Source organism: Eretmochelys imbricata, chromosome 14 (assembly GCF_965152235.1).
Source record: "Eretmochelys imbricata isolate rEreImb1 chromosome 14, rEreImb1.hap1, whole genome shotgun sequence".
Classification (NCBI taxonomy): domain Eukaryota; kingdom Metazoa; phylum Chordata; order Testudines; family Cheloniidae; genus Eretmochelys; species Eretmochelys imbricata.
The window spans coordinates 3,239,673-3,257,528 of NC_135585.1; the positions used below are offsets into that span (position 1 = coordinate 3,239,673).

At 58.2% G+C, this 17,856-nt stretch overlaps 1 protein-coding gene across 6 annotated transcripts; it reads right to left on the reverse strand.

The window, feature by feature from the left end:
- FAAP100 (FA core complex associated protein 100) lies at positions 1-16,210 on the reverse strand. Of its 6 annotated transcripts, none has more exons than XM_077833024.1 (10): positions 16,154-16,210; positions 15,282-15,476; positions 13,191-13,309; positions 10,987-11,954; positions 9,022-9,175; positions 7,217-8,010; positions 5,170-5,306; positions 3,123-3,239; positions 1,428-1,517; positions 1-960 (listed from the first exon to the last, which is right to left on the reverse strand). In XM_077833024.1, the coding sequence occupies exons 2-10, from the start codon at positions 15,444-15,446 to the stop codon at positions 835-837; spliced, it is 2,670 nt and encodes an 889-aa protein (XP_077689150.1). In that variant the 5' UTR covers positions 15,447-15,476; positions 16,154-16,210; the 3' UTR covers positions 1-834. The 6 variants fall into 6 exon arrangements, 4 of the variants coding, with proteins under 4 accessions (XP_077689150.1, XP_077689152.1, XP_077689148.1 ...); XM_077833026.1 differs by having other exon boundaries at positions 16,102-16,165; XM_077833022.1 differs by lacking the exon at positions 16,154-16,210 and having other exon boundaries at positions 15,282-15,721.
- Positions 16,211-17,856: the final 1,646 nt, after the last annotated feature.

Genomic DNA, 17,856 nt, shown 5'->3' on the forward strand with positions numbered 1-17,856 from the left:
GAGCGGCAAAGGGTCATTTTCAATGGCACACGACAGATTTACGAACACGGGGACATGCTGGCTTGCCGCAGCACGGCGAGCGGGAGGAACCCGCCACCACAGAGCCACGCAGCAGATCCTTTCTAGAAATGACAGCTACCCAAACCCGCCGGTAGAAAAAGGAGCCCCAGGCTGGGGGTGGGAACCCCGGTGAGCCCGTTATTCACATGGCACCCTGAAAGCGAGACGCTGGGTAGGGAGGCGTAGCCCTTGTGGGAGGGGAACCAGCCGGAAAGCACCGTGCAGATCCGAGCGCCCGGCCAGGGAGCCGACTCCCGCCTCTGTGCACAGCAAAGTCATGGCCATTGGAACGAGAGAGAAGCTAAACTAACACGTCTAGTACGATCCCAAACACACCACCTACTCTGGCTGCTGCGCCGGGGAGCCAGCCACACACAACACAGCTCAGCGAGCTCAGCGCCAGGGGGCAGCTGGGGGCAGGTCAGCCCTGCCTCCACGCCCACCTCAGCGAGGTGCTCTGCGCGGGGTGGGCAGGTGTCCAGGGCCCTGGGAACTCCCCCACGCTGCTTAAAACACATCCACAAAACACACACAACACTCCTGATCTCAGCCTCGGGCATATAAGGCAAGAGCTCCCCCCTCATGGGGGGGACCTGCACTGCCAGCACCCCCTCCCCACCCTCCCCAAATCCTCCTCCTTGCAGAATCCTCTCCCCAGTCCTGGCTGGGTTAACGAGCACGCTTGGCTCTGCCCTCCGCTCTGGACCCAAATGAGCACTACATCGAGCCCGGCGTGGAGCTCGCCGGCCCCGGAGTCTAAGGCCGGCCCCGTGCTCACAGGAGGATGAGGCTGGGGTTGCGCAGCTGCCTGTAGACACGCAGGAGCTTTTCCGCCGTCGCACTCGCTTCGTCTCCGAGGCACAGACGGTCCCGCAGGGACTGCACGTCCTTTAGCAGCATCTGCCAGGCAGAGAGGAGAGGGGTTAGGAAGGCTGGATCTGTTGCTGCCTGCCAGGCCCTGGCCCCTCCACACAGGAGTCCTGCAGCCATACCAGGGCCCAGCTGCAAATGTCAGGGGCAACTTACAGACCTCATGGCATGTCCTGAAGAGAGCCCACCGGCATCCTGGCGAACACCCCCACCCCTGCTGCCTCCTGGCTGCCGGGAGCTAAGCTCTCCACGGGACCACGCCGCTCTGGGCCTGGAAGCCTGCGCCAGTCTGCTGTCTCTCAGCCTCTGGCTTTGCTGTCCAATAGCAAGGAGCCCCGCCTGCGTGGGCACACGGCAGGGCTCCAGTCGGTGCCCGGGCTCGGAGTTTCATGCCCCGCAGTCTGGGAGACGGGCGTTCTGCCCCACTCTGCAGTTACATGCATGCACTCGCACAATGCACAGATTACCCCCCCCCCCAAACATGGCACGCGGCCTACCTCGTGATTGGCTTGGATCTGGCGCAGATACTGCATGCGGAGGTCAGGGGGACCGGAGCCCTGGGCCGCCTGCTCCAGCACCAGAGTCTGCTTCAGAACAGAGAATGTGGCATTAGAGGGAGCTGCTTTTACGGTGCACTCTAGGTTTCCCCTAGCCAACGCTTCCCAAGGGAGGGAGCCTCGCTAGGCCAGACACCTCGGGCATGGCTACGGCACTGAGCCGCCTAACCAACGGCTCCTGTCCTCCAGGTGGCTGGAGTTCAGCCAGCCCCCAGGTACTGCTCCTGCTCCAGCACCCGTCTTTTTGGGACTCTACCTGCCCAGGGTTGGCCTGATGTTCCTAGCAGCCATTCCCAGCCTCAGTGCAACAGCCTTTGAAACACTCCCCCACCCACCCAGCATAGGTCTGAAAGCACTGCAGCACTCCCACTCCCATTTCTGCTTCTTTCCTGCTTCAGCTTCTGGGCTTTCCAGGCCACAGCACTCCCCACTGACTGACACCCTTGGCTGCTGCTCCGCCCACAGGGGCTGGGTATTCCTTGCTGCCTCGATTGGCATGCAGGACCTCTGGCACAGGACAGACCTTGGCACACTCTGCAGTTGCCCTGCTCTGCTCCAGCCACACCCTCATTTCCCATGTTCCCCTTTAGCCAGGGCTGCAATGCTCCGCACCACGCTAGGAACTGCTGATTATCTGGTGCAGCTTGTGGAAGGAAGCTGGCTCCCCTGGTGGCTACAGGTGCCCTGCTCCATTTAGTCATTGCCCTTAGCACAGCCCACTCTCGGTTCAGGCGGCTACAGCCTCCAGCGGCTTCTAGCCTGGCCTCCAGGGATGGGGAGCGTGTGAGCCAGGGCCAGCCCAATCATGCATTCCCCGGCTACTGCCCCGCTGATTTCAAGCTGCACTGTACAGTTCTGCCACAGGGTGGTGCCAGAGAGATCCCATTTAAAGCAACTGCTCTAACCCAAACTGCATTAGGGGCCCCGCTGACCCCGGGGCTAAGGTAGCTCTGCCTTTGCCCATGCTCAGCGCCTTCCCCTGCACAGCACAAGGAGGCAGCAGCCCTAGATCTGCCGGCTGGTCCCAGCTGCAGGCAGCGCAGTTCCTTGGCTCTAAAGCCCTGGCAGGAGGAGCAGCGGCTGCACTGTGGGCAAGGAGAAGCCATGCACAGTAGCGTACGCAGCAACGCCACTGGCAAGCGGCAGGCTGGAGTCAGTTCTGGGGCCACGCTGGTGGGGAATGCGGCAGGCATCCCATCCCAGCATGCTCGGGGCCTGGGATTACCATGTAATAGCCATGCAGGCTTGGGAAGGACTGCTGGCTGGTCAGCGCAGCCATTCATGCTGCCCACTGGGACCAGCTGGAGCAAGCACATCCTGGGTGCAACCAGCACAGGCAAGGAGGGGGTAGGATGGGCCCAGGCGATGAGGGTCAGAAGAAGCAGCTCCAGAGAGCTGAAGGGCTGGGGGACACAGGGACCCCAAATTAGCTCAGAACCAGGCCAATGGAGTGACAGAGGCAAAGCTCATTCCCAGCTAAATGACCCCAGAAATAAAGGTGGCTCAAACAATGCCCAGGACAGGCTGCAGTAGCCTGTCTCTCTGCAAGGGGCAGCTCTGAGCAGCGTTCCCAGCCAGGCTGGGGCAGCTGCTGCAAGCGTAAGCCCCCTCTCTGTCTGGGGGTGGGATCTGCACCTGGATGCGCCGGATCACGGCTTGATGCACTCTGCACATATCTGCCAGAGAAGGGCTCTGGATCAGGATCTCCACGGCCTGGATTGGGCCCGCTGGGCAGAGATTGTTCACGGCCACCTGCAAGAGAGAGGAGATCCTTACTGCAAACATTGTCAAGCCACAGGGGTTGTCTGTGCAGGGGGGTGGGTGGAGGGCAGACCCCTGGGGTACCCCCTCAGGCCCGACAGCACAGCTGTGGATGGAGGAGGGTTAGATGCGGATCCCAACAGCCAGAGACATCTGTGCTCTAGAGGCAGCAGCATGGGGCATTCATTCCTGGCCCCTACCCGCTCATCTACACTAGAACACCTCCAGGCTCAGGACAGCAAAAGAGGGGGACAATTCCCCCAGCCAGGCTGCCCTGGCCCAGCCAACAACCTCAGAAGTAAAAGATCATTCAGTCTCCTGAACCGAGACTGCACGGGGGGCCTAGGTAAGCGCAGAGACCCATCGAACTCATGGGTTTGGACTGGAACCAGCGTGGGACCCAGAAGCAGCAGTACCGCAGTAGGACAGCAGGCTCCAGCCTTGTTCGGTGGCGGACCGAGAGGATTCGATGGCCATTCCCCGAAGGATTTAATCCGGGAGGCTTAGCCTGAGCAGAATTAATGCTGGCACTAATCACATTGGCAATATTAACGCTCTCATGCATGAGGCAACTTGAACCAGGTCATTGCCAGCACATGGCCAGCTGGGGCTCTCTCACTGGAGGGTTAACCGGCCATGGCAGGAGAGCCGGTTTGCAATTAGTTTTTTCTTTTGCACGTAGAGAAGGATTTTCGCATTAAGGGAAAAGCTGAAGCAGATCAGACTTAAACCAGCATCCAGCCACATTTCCCCTCACTTTGCAGAATTAGCAAAACACGGAGAGCCTGATGAGCAGCTACAACTCAAGCTTTGCTGCTTCCTGACACCCTGGATCCTGCAGCCAAGTCATGACGCCGAATCAGGGCCATCAGGGACAGGGATCAAGCCCAAGTTATGGCAACTCAGCAGGACCAGGAATGAGCAGCTGGGCTGAGCGGAAGAGAAGTTCTTATTCAGACCAGTACTGGCAACAGCAGCCAGACTGGGGAAGGGAGCGCCGGAGGAAGGCACGGAGAAGCAGCCCCCTCAGAGCTGCTGGCTCCATTCACTTTCTAGCTCAGTGCCTGGCATCTGAACTCCTCAGACATGAAGGGACGTAGCCTCAGACCAGGCTGGGAGCGATAGTCAGCCCCACAGGCAGAAAGGAGGTCGTGGATTTTAAGGCATCCCACTGGGACCTGGACAGTGCCCTGCTCTGCCAGGCGTCTGTGTAAGCTTGGCCAAGGCGCCCACCTACCTGGCAGGGCTGGGCAGTGCAGGCACCACAGGGGTGAGGGCCAGATAAGGCCACGGACAGATTTGAAGGATGGCTGAACAGACACAGAGAGAGCAGGGCTGGGAACTGGTTCCTGATCTCGTTCCTTACCCAAAAGACAATCCCGTTGACAAGGAGCTGTCCCCCCTTCGGGTCTGAAAAGCCAGGAACTCAGCTGACCCCTGGCCACGCCCCACTCCCATAGGTGGCAGGGGGATGGCACAAGCCTTTGAAGAACCCGGGGGGGCAAAGGAGGGGGAACCAGCCAGTCGGGCTTTCAACCATTAGCACACCAGATCCCCAAACCCAGCAATGCAGCCAGTGGCATGCGGCTTCTCATTGACCCCCCACGAGTGCAGCCCTTGATGCCCATGGGCTTGGGCACCCAGCCCTGGGAGACATGACCAATGGGGGTAGCATGGAGTGTGAGAGAGGGGGGTCAGCACTGGGGAGCTGATCCTGGGCTTTGTCAAGCCTTGGACGATGAAGGGACCTAGACCCTTCCTTCCCTCCCCACAGCAGTGGTTCCCTCCGGGTCTCCACACGCAGAGCCAGGCCCCCAGCTTGCCACTGGCTAGTCCCTTGCCACGGGACTCTGGAGCAGAAGCTGGCTCTTCATGGGGTGGGTCGGGGGCTGTTTCCCTGCAGAGCTAACCCATTCCTTGCCTCTCGGACGAGCAGCTGCACCTCGCCTCCATGTGGGGCCAGGCCCCGCACTGCCGACACATCCTGGCCCCTCAGAGCCGCGGCCGCAGTGTTCTCCGCCAGCAGCCACTGCAGAGCAGCGCAGCAGAGCGGGGCTCCTGGGGGAAAGAGGAGAGAAAGCAGAGCCGGTCAGGTGGCTGCACATGCTCCCCTCCGCAGTGGCAGCTGAGGTCTCTCCAAGCACGAGCCTGGCGCCCCCCCCACACCGCTGTCACGTTAGTCACGCTAAGGGAGCCCACTCGAGAGGAACGCTGCCTCAGAGCAGGACTCCCCCGTGCACCCTGCCACGCTCCTGTGGCATGAGGGAGGGCGGCCACACACGTCACGTGAAGGGAGGGAGTCAAGGCCTCCAGGAAACAAGCCCCCAAACCGTGCTGCAGGATGTCCACAGGAGCAAAGGAGAAAGCAGGGCTGGTGCCCACCTGAGCAGTTCTCAGCAGGACAGACGGGGTAGTACCACGGAGCAGGGGCTGGGCCCTTGCAGCTGCTCCCGTCTGTCAGAGGCAGATCTTTCCCATCCGTTCTCCCAGGGGAAGGGGAGCCGCAGACACAAAGGAGCTGCCACGAGGGCTGGTTGTGTGTGGCCCCAGAACGTTCGCTCTGTTATACACTTCCCCTCCCACAGCTGAGTGGCTGCCCTGTGGCTAGGGGTTCCCACTGCCCCGTGAGAGAACCGAAGGTCTCTCTTGCGCAGAACAGGGAGGGTATGTGACAGAGGCAGCCAGGGGGAGGCGCCCGTGTGCCAGCCACAGGAGTATGGTGGGGTTAACGCCACCCCAGGCCGATTTTCACTTCTCTGAGATCAGTGCTCAGCTCTGGCTAACTGCGCCACCGGAGCGAATGCTCCAATCACGCTGCTGCGCTCCACGAACTGGCATGACGGACGGACCCTGCTCAGGAAGCCAGAGCGGGAAGCACATTGGCAGAGCTGTGTAGGCAAGGTCTGCATCACACCTGGACACACACTGTCCAGTTCCTTCACCCTCACCCACGTTGAAACCCACTGTCCATCTCCTACCCACTCCGCTCGGACACAGCTCTAGGTTACTCCAACGGTGCCTTCACCCACAGCCACTTAGAGAGACTAACACAAAGGAGAGGGTGAGTCCTGGCATAGCCGACAGCCCAGCAGGAGACAGACCACCTGCTCTTCCCCATGGAGAGGGGTGGTGACCCCACGTACTGGCCAAGAAGAGATGCCACCCACTACAGCAGGTCTGGATGGGCTCCAGGAGGGGCAGCAGGAATGGAATTCCAGCCCCTGGTTTCCAGACTGGTGGGGCTAGTACATGTCCATGGGTGTCTGTCGGGACTGACCACGTTCCTAGCCCTCACAGCTCGGAGTGGCAGACATGGACCAAGAGCGTTTACACACAGAAACCCTCCTTGGCCCAGTATGTGGCTGTGGCTCCTTCTGCCCAGAGAGGCCAGTCCCCACACAAAGGTTAGCTCCGTCGATGGCTCTCTCCTGCCAGATTGCACAGCAGTGGCCGTGCTGCACAAGTCCAATGCAAGGGAATGCTATGTCACAAGCTCATGATCCAGGGGGTCATGCCCAGGCAGGATCCTGGGGGATGGGGCACAAAATCCTGGTTTATGATAGTCAAGAATTAGCAAAAAGCATCTGCAGTGCCAGGCAGCTGGCCTGGGTCTGGGCTTCTCGCTGCAGACACAGCTAGGACAGAGCACGACTTGGGCAACCCTCATCTGATCCGCAAAGATGGTATTTAAACACCCAGGCAGGCCAGCCACAAAGCTCCCACAAGCCTCAACATTCGTTATCTGTGGCCAAGCAGCCCCCAAAGAGCTACACCCTGGAAACAAGACAAATCAAAGAGCGTCTGAGTGTCCGAAGTGAATGACTTCTGGAAAGCGATCAGAGAGCCCAGCCCCGCAGGGGGAATGACTGCAGCAAATCCACCCCAGGACAATGCTGCCTGGACAGAAACGCACTACGACTGGCCAGCCACTCGCTAGGGATCAATAACCACCCAGGAGAATTACCAACCTTCACAGAAGCTCTTCAATGCATTTTTCACCAGCTCCAACGACACCTTGATAGAAGCCACTGATGGGGCCAGACACTCATCTCCTAGGGCGTCCGGCACCTTGGGAAGCAGCTGGTCACTGACTTCCGTGCTGCTGGGGTCAGACTGCACCCTGGATACTTTCAGGAAGGTCTCCACCGGGTCTGACAGGGCGGCGATGGAAGGAGGGGCTCCAGGCACCGTGCTGTCATCCAGACGAAGGCACTGCAAGATGTCGATGGTGCATTCGCTCAGGGGCAGGCAGATCCCTTCTTTGTCTGGGGAAAGGCCAGGAGAGTCATCAGGAAGCAGGTCGTCCAGTGACTCATAGGAGTCTGACGCACTGTCGAGAATCTCTCGCAGGCTGTAGAAGAGAGCACAGGAGATGGTCAGAGGCAGCTCCAACTTGGTGCCTTCGGCTGAGCCGAGCGGCAGCGTCACCTCCCTCTTGCTCCCAGGGAGGAGCTGGTCGACTGGAAAGGTGAACGTGGTGGCCGAATCAGCAGACTCTTCGTCGAAGGCACAGGAGCTCGTGAACAGCTGAACACAGAGGGTCCAGCCTTGCTCCAGGCTGCATTCGCTTGAGTTCTCCAACACGCAGGAGACGGTCCAGGTATCTCGAAGCAGCAGGCGGCTCCAGCTGGCGGTAACTGTGCAAGTGACGGGCTTCCGGCCATCTTGGTTGGACAGTAACGCAGCACTCACATTCAGCACCTGGTTCAGGCTCGTCAGCGCTCGGTTCTTCTGGTCCACGGCCTTTTTCAGGAAAGAAACTCTGTGGGGAGCAGGGGGAGAAGAGAGCTCACTTCCCACAGAGGTAATGGCTTTGGGACACATAGAGCTAACGAATCAGAAACCCAGCCACGCGACATGGCCAAAGGCTAGCACGCAAGGCTACACACACCCAGGGCAAGTGGCACTCACACTAAGGTGGAGAAGCCAAACTTCCATGGATCATTTCATGAGCGCTTCTAAACTCCCCCGGGCACCACTGCTCTGGAACGTCAACAGCCAAGAGCACTGGGCAGGCCAAGTGCCCCGTCAGCCCTAGAACCCTCCTGGGACCTGGCCAGCCACAGCATTGCTGCTCACAAGGATTTGGTGCCCCAATCGCCCCCTTTCACATGCGACACCAGATCAACTGAGCTGACCCAGGCTAACGCAGACGGAGGCTGTGTGATCCCACTCCCAGTCGCTTGCCCAGGAAGGCTCCTGATTTCAGCCGTGGCTGCAAGAGACAGCAGCACCAAAAGCTGTGGCGGCTACAAAAGCAGCTCACAACCAAGGCGTGTACCTGGAGCTCTAGGAAACAAAGATACACAAACCCCAAGGAGAGAGACTGGTTTAAAACAAGGCACAGATGAACGTCCAGGCCTAAGGCACACATCTGCCCTGCACGGGATCCCGAAATGGTCATCCACTTTGGGATGCTTGGGAGTGACTGGCATCTTGCCCTCCCACCTTCTGTTGCAGAGGCTGTAAGCAACATGCCATTCTCAGCAAACAAGAGCTCTCTGGTTTGAAGGGAAAAGGGCAGCAAACAGCACCGGCTGTAAACAAGGCTTTTATTATCCCACGGGGCTGGGGGCTTCCTCCCAGGCTGTCTCGACGGGACCGAATCACTCAGGAAAGGCAAATGTTTGAGCACTGCAGCCAACTAATAAAAGCACTTTACTGCTAACCTCTGAGCTAGGAGTGAGGCAGGAGAATCTAGTTCACTTCCAATAAAACCTAGGAGCTCACCAACGAACAGCCCACTCACACCCATTAGCGCGCTGCCCTTTACCTCTCCGAGACATTGCCTATCCCAGACAGCAGTTCCTTTATCCTTTGGCCAGCTTTTTCTGGGGTCAGCCTGATGGGATGGGGGTCATCAGGACTGCATAAGTCACAGCTCATCAGTCGGCCTTTAGCAGACAGAGCCAACAGCTCCGAGTCACCTGAGAGGCATACACATGTGGAGAGAACCAGGTTAGCTGTCAGCAAACAGACTAGGACATCACACACAGCTCCTCGATGCAACTAGGGAGCAGCGGCGGACAGCCAAGGAAGCGAAGACAGACGGGTGGGATGTCAGTCATTCTGGCTGGGCCCTGCACCCAGCCCTGAGAGAGAGGAGCCATTCCCCCTGAAGTCTGCAGGGACAACTGCACAGCCCTGCCTGGGGCGCACAGACTGTACCACCTCAACAAGCCAGCTCGGAGGGGAAGCTGTGGTGTGAGGAGGCAAACGCCTTTTGCATACAGGGCTGTGGGTGTAACTCTGCCGAGGAGTGTCCGATTAGCGTCCCTACATAACGAGGCATTCCCTTCCAGGAGCAGTTTGGGGAATGGGGAGCTACTTCTCTCATCATAATGTCATTACTGCAGGCTCACCCCCTCCCACCCATATCCAGGGCCACCCCAAAATACCAGGTGTCCTACAACAGGAATTTGGAGAGCAGTAGACACAGACTGCGAATGACTGTCGACGGGCTACAACGGGAAACCAAATACACAGAATGTTACACGGCATGCCCACAAAGAGTGCACCCCGAGCCACCACCCCCTGCAGGCAGTTCCTGCAGGGCAGCTTCCTGCAGGTGGGATGCACTCTCTCTGCTCCTGCCCCTTCCCTCACTTGCTCTATTACCAGGGACACATGCACGGGAAGTGGCTCCATGCTGCCCACTGCTCCTTCCCTGCCCAGAGTCCCAGAATGCTCCAGCTAGCCGTGACGTCAAGAGCCGGGCGGCATGTCAGGACAACGACATCAGCTGCAGAATACGCAGCAGGAGCACACGTGCCGCGAGGATGCAAAGAGCCTGTTTCCATGCAGGAGCCCTCTGTGATCAGGAGACACGCTCAGGCTACGTGTACAACTAACTGCTGTTGGTGCGGGCTGCTCCCCGAATTCTGCAGAGGTGCCAGCAGCGCATTGCCTTGCCCCACTTGTTCATGCTTTGGACGTTTGCTTTGGCAAATGCCACCTTACCCTCTTGCCGATTCTTTAGTGCCCATGTGTTCACAAAGCCACCAGATTATGGGGCTCAGGTAAGAGCTAACAGGGCTCCCTAGCTCCTCCTCTGCCCCCATCTCTATGCACGGCAGAGAGCAGCGGGAACCAGAGCACTTTGGACTGTCCCCAGAATGCTGCTCAGGCCTGGGTCTACAAAAGCACCCGACTCTGAGAAGGCAACACACCTGCTTCCCCAGCCCTCACTGGGAAGCAACGGACGGACACAGAGCTGTCAGGCAGAAGAAGGAAAGGAGCTTACGGACTCTGAACGGCTGTGTCTGGAGCTCTTCACTGCGGAGCCCTTTGTCCAGCCAGCCACGGTGTTTGTAAATTGCCTTTGGGGAAGCTTTTCGCTTAGGTCGATTTGGACTTGCCCCCAGCGCCACTCCACGCAGGATCCTACCTCTGACACAGACACAGCAGCCCCAGGTCCTCTTTATAGAGAGCACAACCTTTCCGACCGTGACCACACTGCCTACTGCTCCAAGGTGGGAGAGACACCCACACAAGGGACACCACAAAGACAGCCACATGGGGAGTTGATCTCTGAACATACATGACATTGCCTCTCCCGTCCAATTCCTGGCTCGGCATGCTTGATGTAAACAACTTACAATAACGAGGGTGAGCCAATGGAAGCCGGACCTTTAACGAGGAATGGTGGAGAGGCAGAAACGGGAATACGCAGTTAGGACAAAGCTATTCCTGCCTATTTCAGCCCCAAGAATGACAATTTTTTTACTGCTGGCAGTACCTTCTGAGGCCCGAGAAGACAAGGAAAGCGCCACAACGCTACAGATACTTAAACTGGCTGGAGACAGAACGGGAGGCAGGACGTATGCAGTGTTATCTATGCTCTCGGGGTCGGACGCGTTGCTGACCCAATCCAGGTCGACCGCGGAGATGTCCGAATGTGTGCTGTAATACATCCGGCTGCCACCACCACATGCAGCGCACAGGATGGGCCCTTGCAGGTAGTACTCCCTGACCTCTGGGACCTTGGCCTCTTCTCCCCGCTCTGCCTTCATGGCCACCATCTTGCCGTAGTGCCCGACCACCACAACGCAGTCGCAACCTGAGTCTCCAAACAGCTGCTGGTCATCGGGATCGTCCAGGGCTTTGTGTTCTGTTCTCAAGGCTCCAATGAAGACAACAGGCTCTTCCAGATGGTGAAGGATCTTCACAGGCGGAGCCTGGCCTGCAACCTCACTGCAGGCATCAACGGCTTCAGACGCATTGAGGGCCTTCAGCGGCACGCTGCACAGCTGCCCGTCCGGGAAGCCACAGAGAATCATGGGAGAGTCAAGCATGGCAGCGTCTATGCCAAAGAGCAGGCTGAAGAGGGGCTCCTCCAGCGTGAACCCCCCCGAGCACCACAGGCCCTCCCCGGGCCCGGCTGTGCCTGGCGCAGATGCACAGCACAAGACAGGAAGGAAGCGCGAGGTCAGCGCATCCCCGTCGTCTCCAGTTTGGTCGCAGGTGGAGAATCCCACCTGGCTGATTTGCCGGCATGGCTGGCTCTCCTGATCGGGGTCCAGAAGCACATGGAGTTTCATCCACCACTGGCCCTGAGCCTGGGACAGGGTGACAAGAACATCGGTCAGCAGATTGAAGGTGCACAGCGTGACGTCTGGGATGATGCAGGCGTCTGAGTCTATGGGGAAGACGCTGGAAGGGCAAGCGTCCTCTTTGCCATCACCGCCATCAGTCTGCTTCATTAACCTTCAAGCAAACAGGGAAAAGCTTTCAGTCAAGCCATAGGGCAAAGTCAGCGCTTCCTTAGCTCGCCTCTCGCCCCCGCACTTACAGACAAGCTTACAAAAGGAGCATCCGCTTCAAGGAACTGCATTGGGTGCGGTGATCTGGAGAGAGCAGGAAGAGCCAATGCTCCGGAGGGATGTGTGGTTTGGAAAGCCTTAACCCTTTCAGTAACTTATGGGTGCATGAGGACGTGATGGAGGGCACCTGACCCCGCCATCCCACTCCTCTGCTATCCCACAACACGAGTGGCTGTTGGATGCATGCATGCTGAAAGGATGAAGCACAGATGCCAGACACAAGGCTGTCTGCATGGGCGGTACTGGTCTAGTCACACAGCCTTAGGACTTTAACGTCTAATCAATCACACAAACTGCGAACCAGCTAACCTAAGGGGACTGGCTAACATAAGGGGAACCATGATCTTGTGCTTCGAGCTGACCCCTGGTGGAGTTAGATAGATTTTCCCTTCTCCCAACACATAGCACTGCACAGGGGGCTAGGAGCAGGGCTGGGCTGCCTTTGAAGCACCAGGAACCAAGCAATGCAAGATGCAAGTCACCACTCTCAATGGACCGGGGGTCTGACATGTGGATGAGATTTACTGCGGGGACAGTGCAAAACCAGCCTGGGAGCTGAGCCTTTTTTGTTTTTTTTAATGGATTTTTACAAACACGCCTTGAAGCAAGCAGACACCCTCACACCAGAAGGGCAGCCCCATTGGGAGGGCCAACCCTCTGCCCCATCAGCTCCCCATGGATCACGGGAAGGGGGGGGGCATCCCCACCACTTATCATGAGTAAGTGAGGCAGACTAGCAGCATAGCATGGTAGAGAGCACACCGCATGGGCAGGGCATCGGGAGACACTGTGCTGCCAGGGGTTTGGTTCTTTTAGGGTGACTCAGAAAAGCAGGTGTTTCCCCTCTGAAATGTAAACACCGCTGCAGTTCCTTCAGGACATGGGGTAACCACACAGCAGGTGGGGGCAAACAGGAGGAATGTGAAGATGGTCATATGGAAATCTTGGGGTCGGGAATGCTTGGAGACCACCAACCTTCAGGATGACCCCTAGACTCCAACCAGGTCTCGCTGCACAGCGCTGGAAGCATGTGTCATTAAACCACCTGCTACTCTCGTTAGGACTTTAACGAGCAGAGAGAAACTTCATTGTCCCTGCCAGGCTGCGTCCCAAGTCTCACCTGCTCTGCTGGTCCAGGGATACACAGTAAATGCCATTTCCGGCACACAGGATGTAGAGCTGCCTACGAAGGGGGAGGAGTTCCACATGCCAAACTTGATCGGGAAACCTGTAGATGGCCTGGATATCAAAAAGGGAAAGAGAATGTCAGTTTCATGCAGCAATGAGGGAGGCTGGGGGAAAGGTTGCTCCTGGTTTTTAAGCAGCTTCCCAGCTGCTCCTGCAAGAGCTCACCACGGGGACACAACCTATCAGAGTAGCACCAAACAGAAACAAACGGCATTGGGGCCACCTAGCCAATGCCAGCTATCACAATCCCGCCTCCCCTTAAGCAGCCACAGATCCAGCACCACCGCTGTAGTGTGTAAAGACAAGACCTGCGAAACATCAACGGAACGATGCCACTTACACTGATGGAGAATCTGGCCTCTCGAGTCTCCCCAGTGCTTACTCGAGAACCGTATACAAGTACGGATGGGGTGATAACCAGCCAGAGCTGCATGAGGTACCGAGTTATGCTCAGCATTCTGTACATGCTCTTGGACAAGTGATGCTATGTGAGAACATACATGTGTGACTGCAGGCATGTCAAAACTAGCCATTCAACAAAAACATTTGCAACCTTCCTATGAGCAAACATCTCTCACATGAATAAAGGAAACATTAGTTAGACCATATTTTCTGCTGCTGAGGATGCACATATAGAACAAGTGCAAGTTAAAACAGCCATTTTCTGAATATATTAATTGCCAGGAGTAAAACCATTAATGGGCAATATTGCATGTGTACTTCTAAATTCAAAACAATCATTTTAAGACATGGCATGGCATTCTTCACTGCCAGTCTAAACGGTTGTGTAGTTGCTGCTCTGTGCTGTAAGCACGTGACATTTCACCCCAGAGGTGGCTGCACTGCTCCCATGATGGAAGCAGTTGTAGCTTGTACAGTGTTTTGGGACAAATGGTGCTATAGAAATAGAAGATCATTATCGCCGGATTGAAAGAGTGTCATTTGTACTTACATACATACACACACACAAACAAATTCAAAGCAAACATTCAGTGTTTTATGCTAGCTGAGGATAGAAAAAAGAAAAATTCAAAACCCAGAGATGACCTACTTCCTTGAGAAAGAAAGAAAACATGTAGGAGGCTAATCCTGGTATCTCACTGATGGCTTCCTTAGAAATGATAAAAAGAATAAATTAAAAAAGATGACATGTCTAACAGGATGCTAAGGCTGCTGCTTATCACAGCAAAGAAAAGGGAAAAATCAATGGCGCACAAAACTCAAAAACCGTCATCTTGTTGAAAAAAGGAAAAAAATCTTTCAATAATTTAATTAAACGGTTTGTCCTAGGAAACGAGGGAAAAGGTCAAAGAGCACCCTTTATTTGCCAATGAAAAGGTTATTTGAAGCCAGACTAATATTTCACTGATAGTTTGAAACCCAAACTCTGCTAAACTGGACACACATGAAGCTAGACTTGTGAAAACAGATGGAAGAGGCCAGCTTGCTAGTCATTGGTGGCAGGAACTATGTCCAAGATTTTCAAACCTGAGTGTCTAGGCTCCTAAACAAGTGGCCTAATTTCACGAGTGCTGAGAACCCAGAACCCCCAATGACTTTGACAGGCACTCTGTACTTTTGAAAATCAGTCCACTAAGGACTTTGGAGCCAGGCTTTAGGCAAGGTTTGTCCTTGTCCTTGCCCTGTGCCTTGATATGAAAAAAATCCTAGAAGCTACAGAAAGTCACTGATGCTTCAGCCATGCTCCCCTAGGAGCGGAGAACATGTCTACAGAGCACTCACTGTGTGGCAAACGGGGGCATAAGTTGGCAGTGTCCCACCCTGCCCACACCGTTCAGCTGTGTGGATCCTTAGTGCGCACTGATGTACTTGTACTGTGGTTTTCCCTTCTCTCAATGTGAGCACATCACTTCTGATGTCCGGCTTCAGCCCCTCTCCAGGGGCCTGTCTTGGCTGCAGAGTTACCCCGGGTGTGGGCACCTGGGCTAGCCCAGCCCGGGGGAGAATGGCTACTTTACGCCACAGCCCATCACTACAGTCCTGGCGCAGGCTGGGTGCTCACCTTCAGCACCTTCCCTTCCTGGTCATACACATAGACGAACTCGCTGCCGTTGGAGAGGTAGATCTCGTTCTCATGGCACAGCACTCGGGGCTTGCCCGCAGCCAGCCCCCCGACCGGGCAGCAGAACCCAGCCAGGTAATCCACCCTGTGGCCCACGTGCGCCATCCTCCTGCCGGATGGGCACCCGGTGCCAACCTGGGGGGAGGGAACGGAGACGGTTATCGGAAGGGCGGGAGCCTGACAGAGCCCAGCCCAGAGCCCCATGGGGGGATGGGGAGGCAAAGAGCACAGCGCTGTTCCAAGGCGTGCCGGGTTCTTTCCCGCGGGGGGGCAATGTCCGCCCACCCCCACGCTGCGGGGGGCACCCCAACGGGTCCTCCCCCGCCAGGAGCCCCAGCTGCCAACAAGCAAAAACCCCATAAAGGGGACGCCGCCCCTGGGAACTGTTCCAGATGGGGGGGGGAGGGGAGAAAATCTGTGCGCCCACGACCCCCCCCCCCACCTCCTGCCCCCCCGGGAGGGGCCCTGCGCCCGCGACCCCCCCCAACCTCCTGCCCCCCCGGGAGGGGCCCTGCGCCCGCGACTCCCCCCAACCTCCTGCCCCCCCGGGAGGGGCCCTGCGCCCGCGACCCCCCCAACCTCCTGCTCCCCCGGGAGGGGCCCTGCGCCCGCGACCCCCCCAACCTCCTGCTCCCCCGGGAGGGGCCCTGCGCCCGCGACCCCCCCAACCTCCTGCCCCCCCGGGAGGGGCCCTGCGCCCGCGACCCCCCCCAACCTCCTGCCCCCCCGGGAGGGGCCCTGCGCCCGCGCCCCCCCCAACCTGCGCCCCGCGCCCCCCTCAGGCCGCCCGGGGGCTTCGGGGCCGCAGGTACCGGGGCGGGGGCGTCTCCGCTTTACGGCTCCCTCCACGGCCGCCGCAATGGGGCGGGGGGGTGTTTGCGACAGGCCGTAAAGCGGGAAGGGCTGCAGGGGGCGGGGCTCGCTGTGACACCCCCCGGGGCGGGGCAGCCAGGGTCGGCCCATTTTCCTGCAAGCCCAAAGCCAGGGAGAGAACCCAGGAGTCCTGGCTCCCTACCCTCCCCCCCCCCCGCGTAACCACCAGCCCCCACTCCCCTCCCAGAGCCAGGGAGAGAACCCAGGAGTCCTGGCTCCCTGCCCCGCCCCCCCTTAACCACTACGCCCCACTCCCCTCCCAGAGCCAGGGAGAGAACCCAGGAGTCCTGGCTCCCTGCCCCGCCCCCCCTTAACCACTACGCCCCATTCCCCTCCCAGAGCCAGGGAGAGAACCCAGGCATCCTGGCTCCCAGCCCCCACTACTGTGACCACTACACCCCACTCCCCTCCCACAGCAAGGGAGAGAACCCAGGCGTCCTGGCTCCCTGCCCGCCACTCCCCTCCCACAGCAAGGGAGAGAACCCAGGCGTTCTGGCTCTCAGCCCCCCGCACTGTGACCACTACACCCCACTCCCCTCCCACAGCAAGGGAGAGAACCCAGGTGTCCTGGCTCCCAGCCCCTCTCCCCGCAGTACTGATCCAGTGCTCTGTTGATTGCCCTGCAATGGGGCTCAGACAGGCCCAGCTCCACAAAATCTGCAGTGTGAGCCCCACATTATCAACCCCCCTTTTCAGAGAGACCTGCCTACAGGGGGGTGATGCCAGCCCACCCCCGTTGCCCAGCTCTGGGGCACCACGAGGTGGCACCAAGCGACTGCCACAGGGGAAGGGGAGGTTGAGGGCTGGCCTGATGGGGGCCATTGGTTGCCCTGAAAGCAGGGAAGCTGTGCTGGGAGCACAGGGCTAGCTCCAGCAGGAGCAGGGCTAGGAGCTGGGACAGGCTGAATGTTTCCAACATGCTCTGGCTGGCTGGAGTTGCCGCAGAGAGCGAGGGCAGTGCAGACCCCTGGAGAGGGCATAGGGCTAGGAGTTGGGAGTCCAGGATCCACTTCCCAGCTCTACCAGACTAGCTGTACAGCTTTAGGGAAACCCCCTTCCCTGCCTCAGTTTCCCCCCTGCAGTGGGAGGAATGACACCACTGCCCTTTTGTGAAGCATTTGGGATCCGCAGATGGCAGGGTGCCAAGTGGCAGCCCTCTGTTCACCCCAGCACAGCGAGAGGGCCGTGATGGTCTCCTGTACGCCTTGCCACCCTGCCTGAGAAGAGCCAGTAGCAGCGAGAAGGGACTTGAGTGGCTGGCCAGATCAGCCCTGGGCCAGCCTTGCTGCTGAGATGGGGGCCAGTTAGTACTGCTTGTGGTGGGGATCAAAAGAGGGGGACGAGGAGTTGGAGACGCCTGCCCTTGGCTGGCTTTAAACCATCAACCGAGAACTGAGGCCAGACAACCCCCTGCCAGGCCCTTCCGCCGGCAGAACTCGGCTCGGGAAAGGGCTGGGAGTCTCCGAAGGTTCCTTGCGAGAGCTCAGGCCATCGCCTGGCTGAAACCAACTCAGCACGCACTCGTGTCTGGCTGGCGTTCCCAGGGGTGTGTGCAGTGTGCAGGGCTAGCGGTAAGTAGCAGCGGGAGACGCGTCAGGAGGGCGGGGGCGGCCGTCTCTCCTCCAGGATCACAGCCGTGCTG

Coding starts and splice junctions, on each gene's coding strand:
- FAAP100 (XM_077833022.1), bottom strand. CDS start 15,701: ATGGGGTTTTTGCTTGTTGGCAGCTGGGGCTCCTGGCGGGGGAGGACC. Junction 9,176..10,986: donor GTCTTCTCGGGCCTCAGAAG/GTACTGCCAGCA, acceptor TATGCCTCTCAG/GTGACTCGGAGCTGTTGGCT. Junction 8,011..9,021: donor ATAGGCAATGTCTCGGAGAG/GTAAAGGGCAGC, acceptor TGCTCCCCACAG/AGTTTCTTTCCTGAAAAAGG.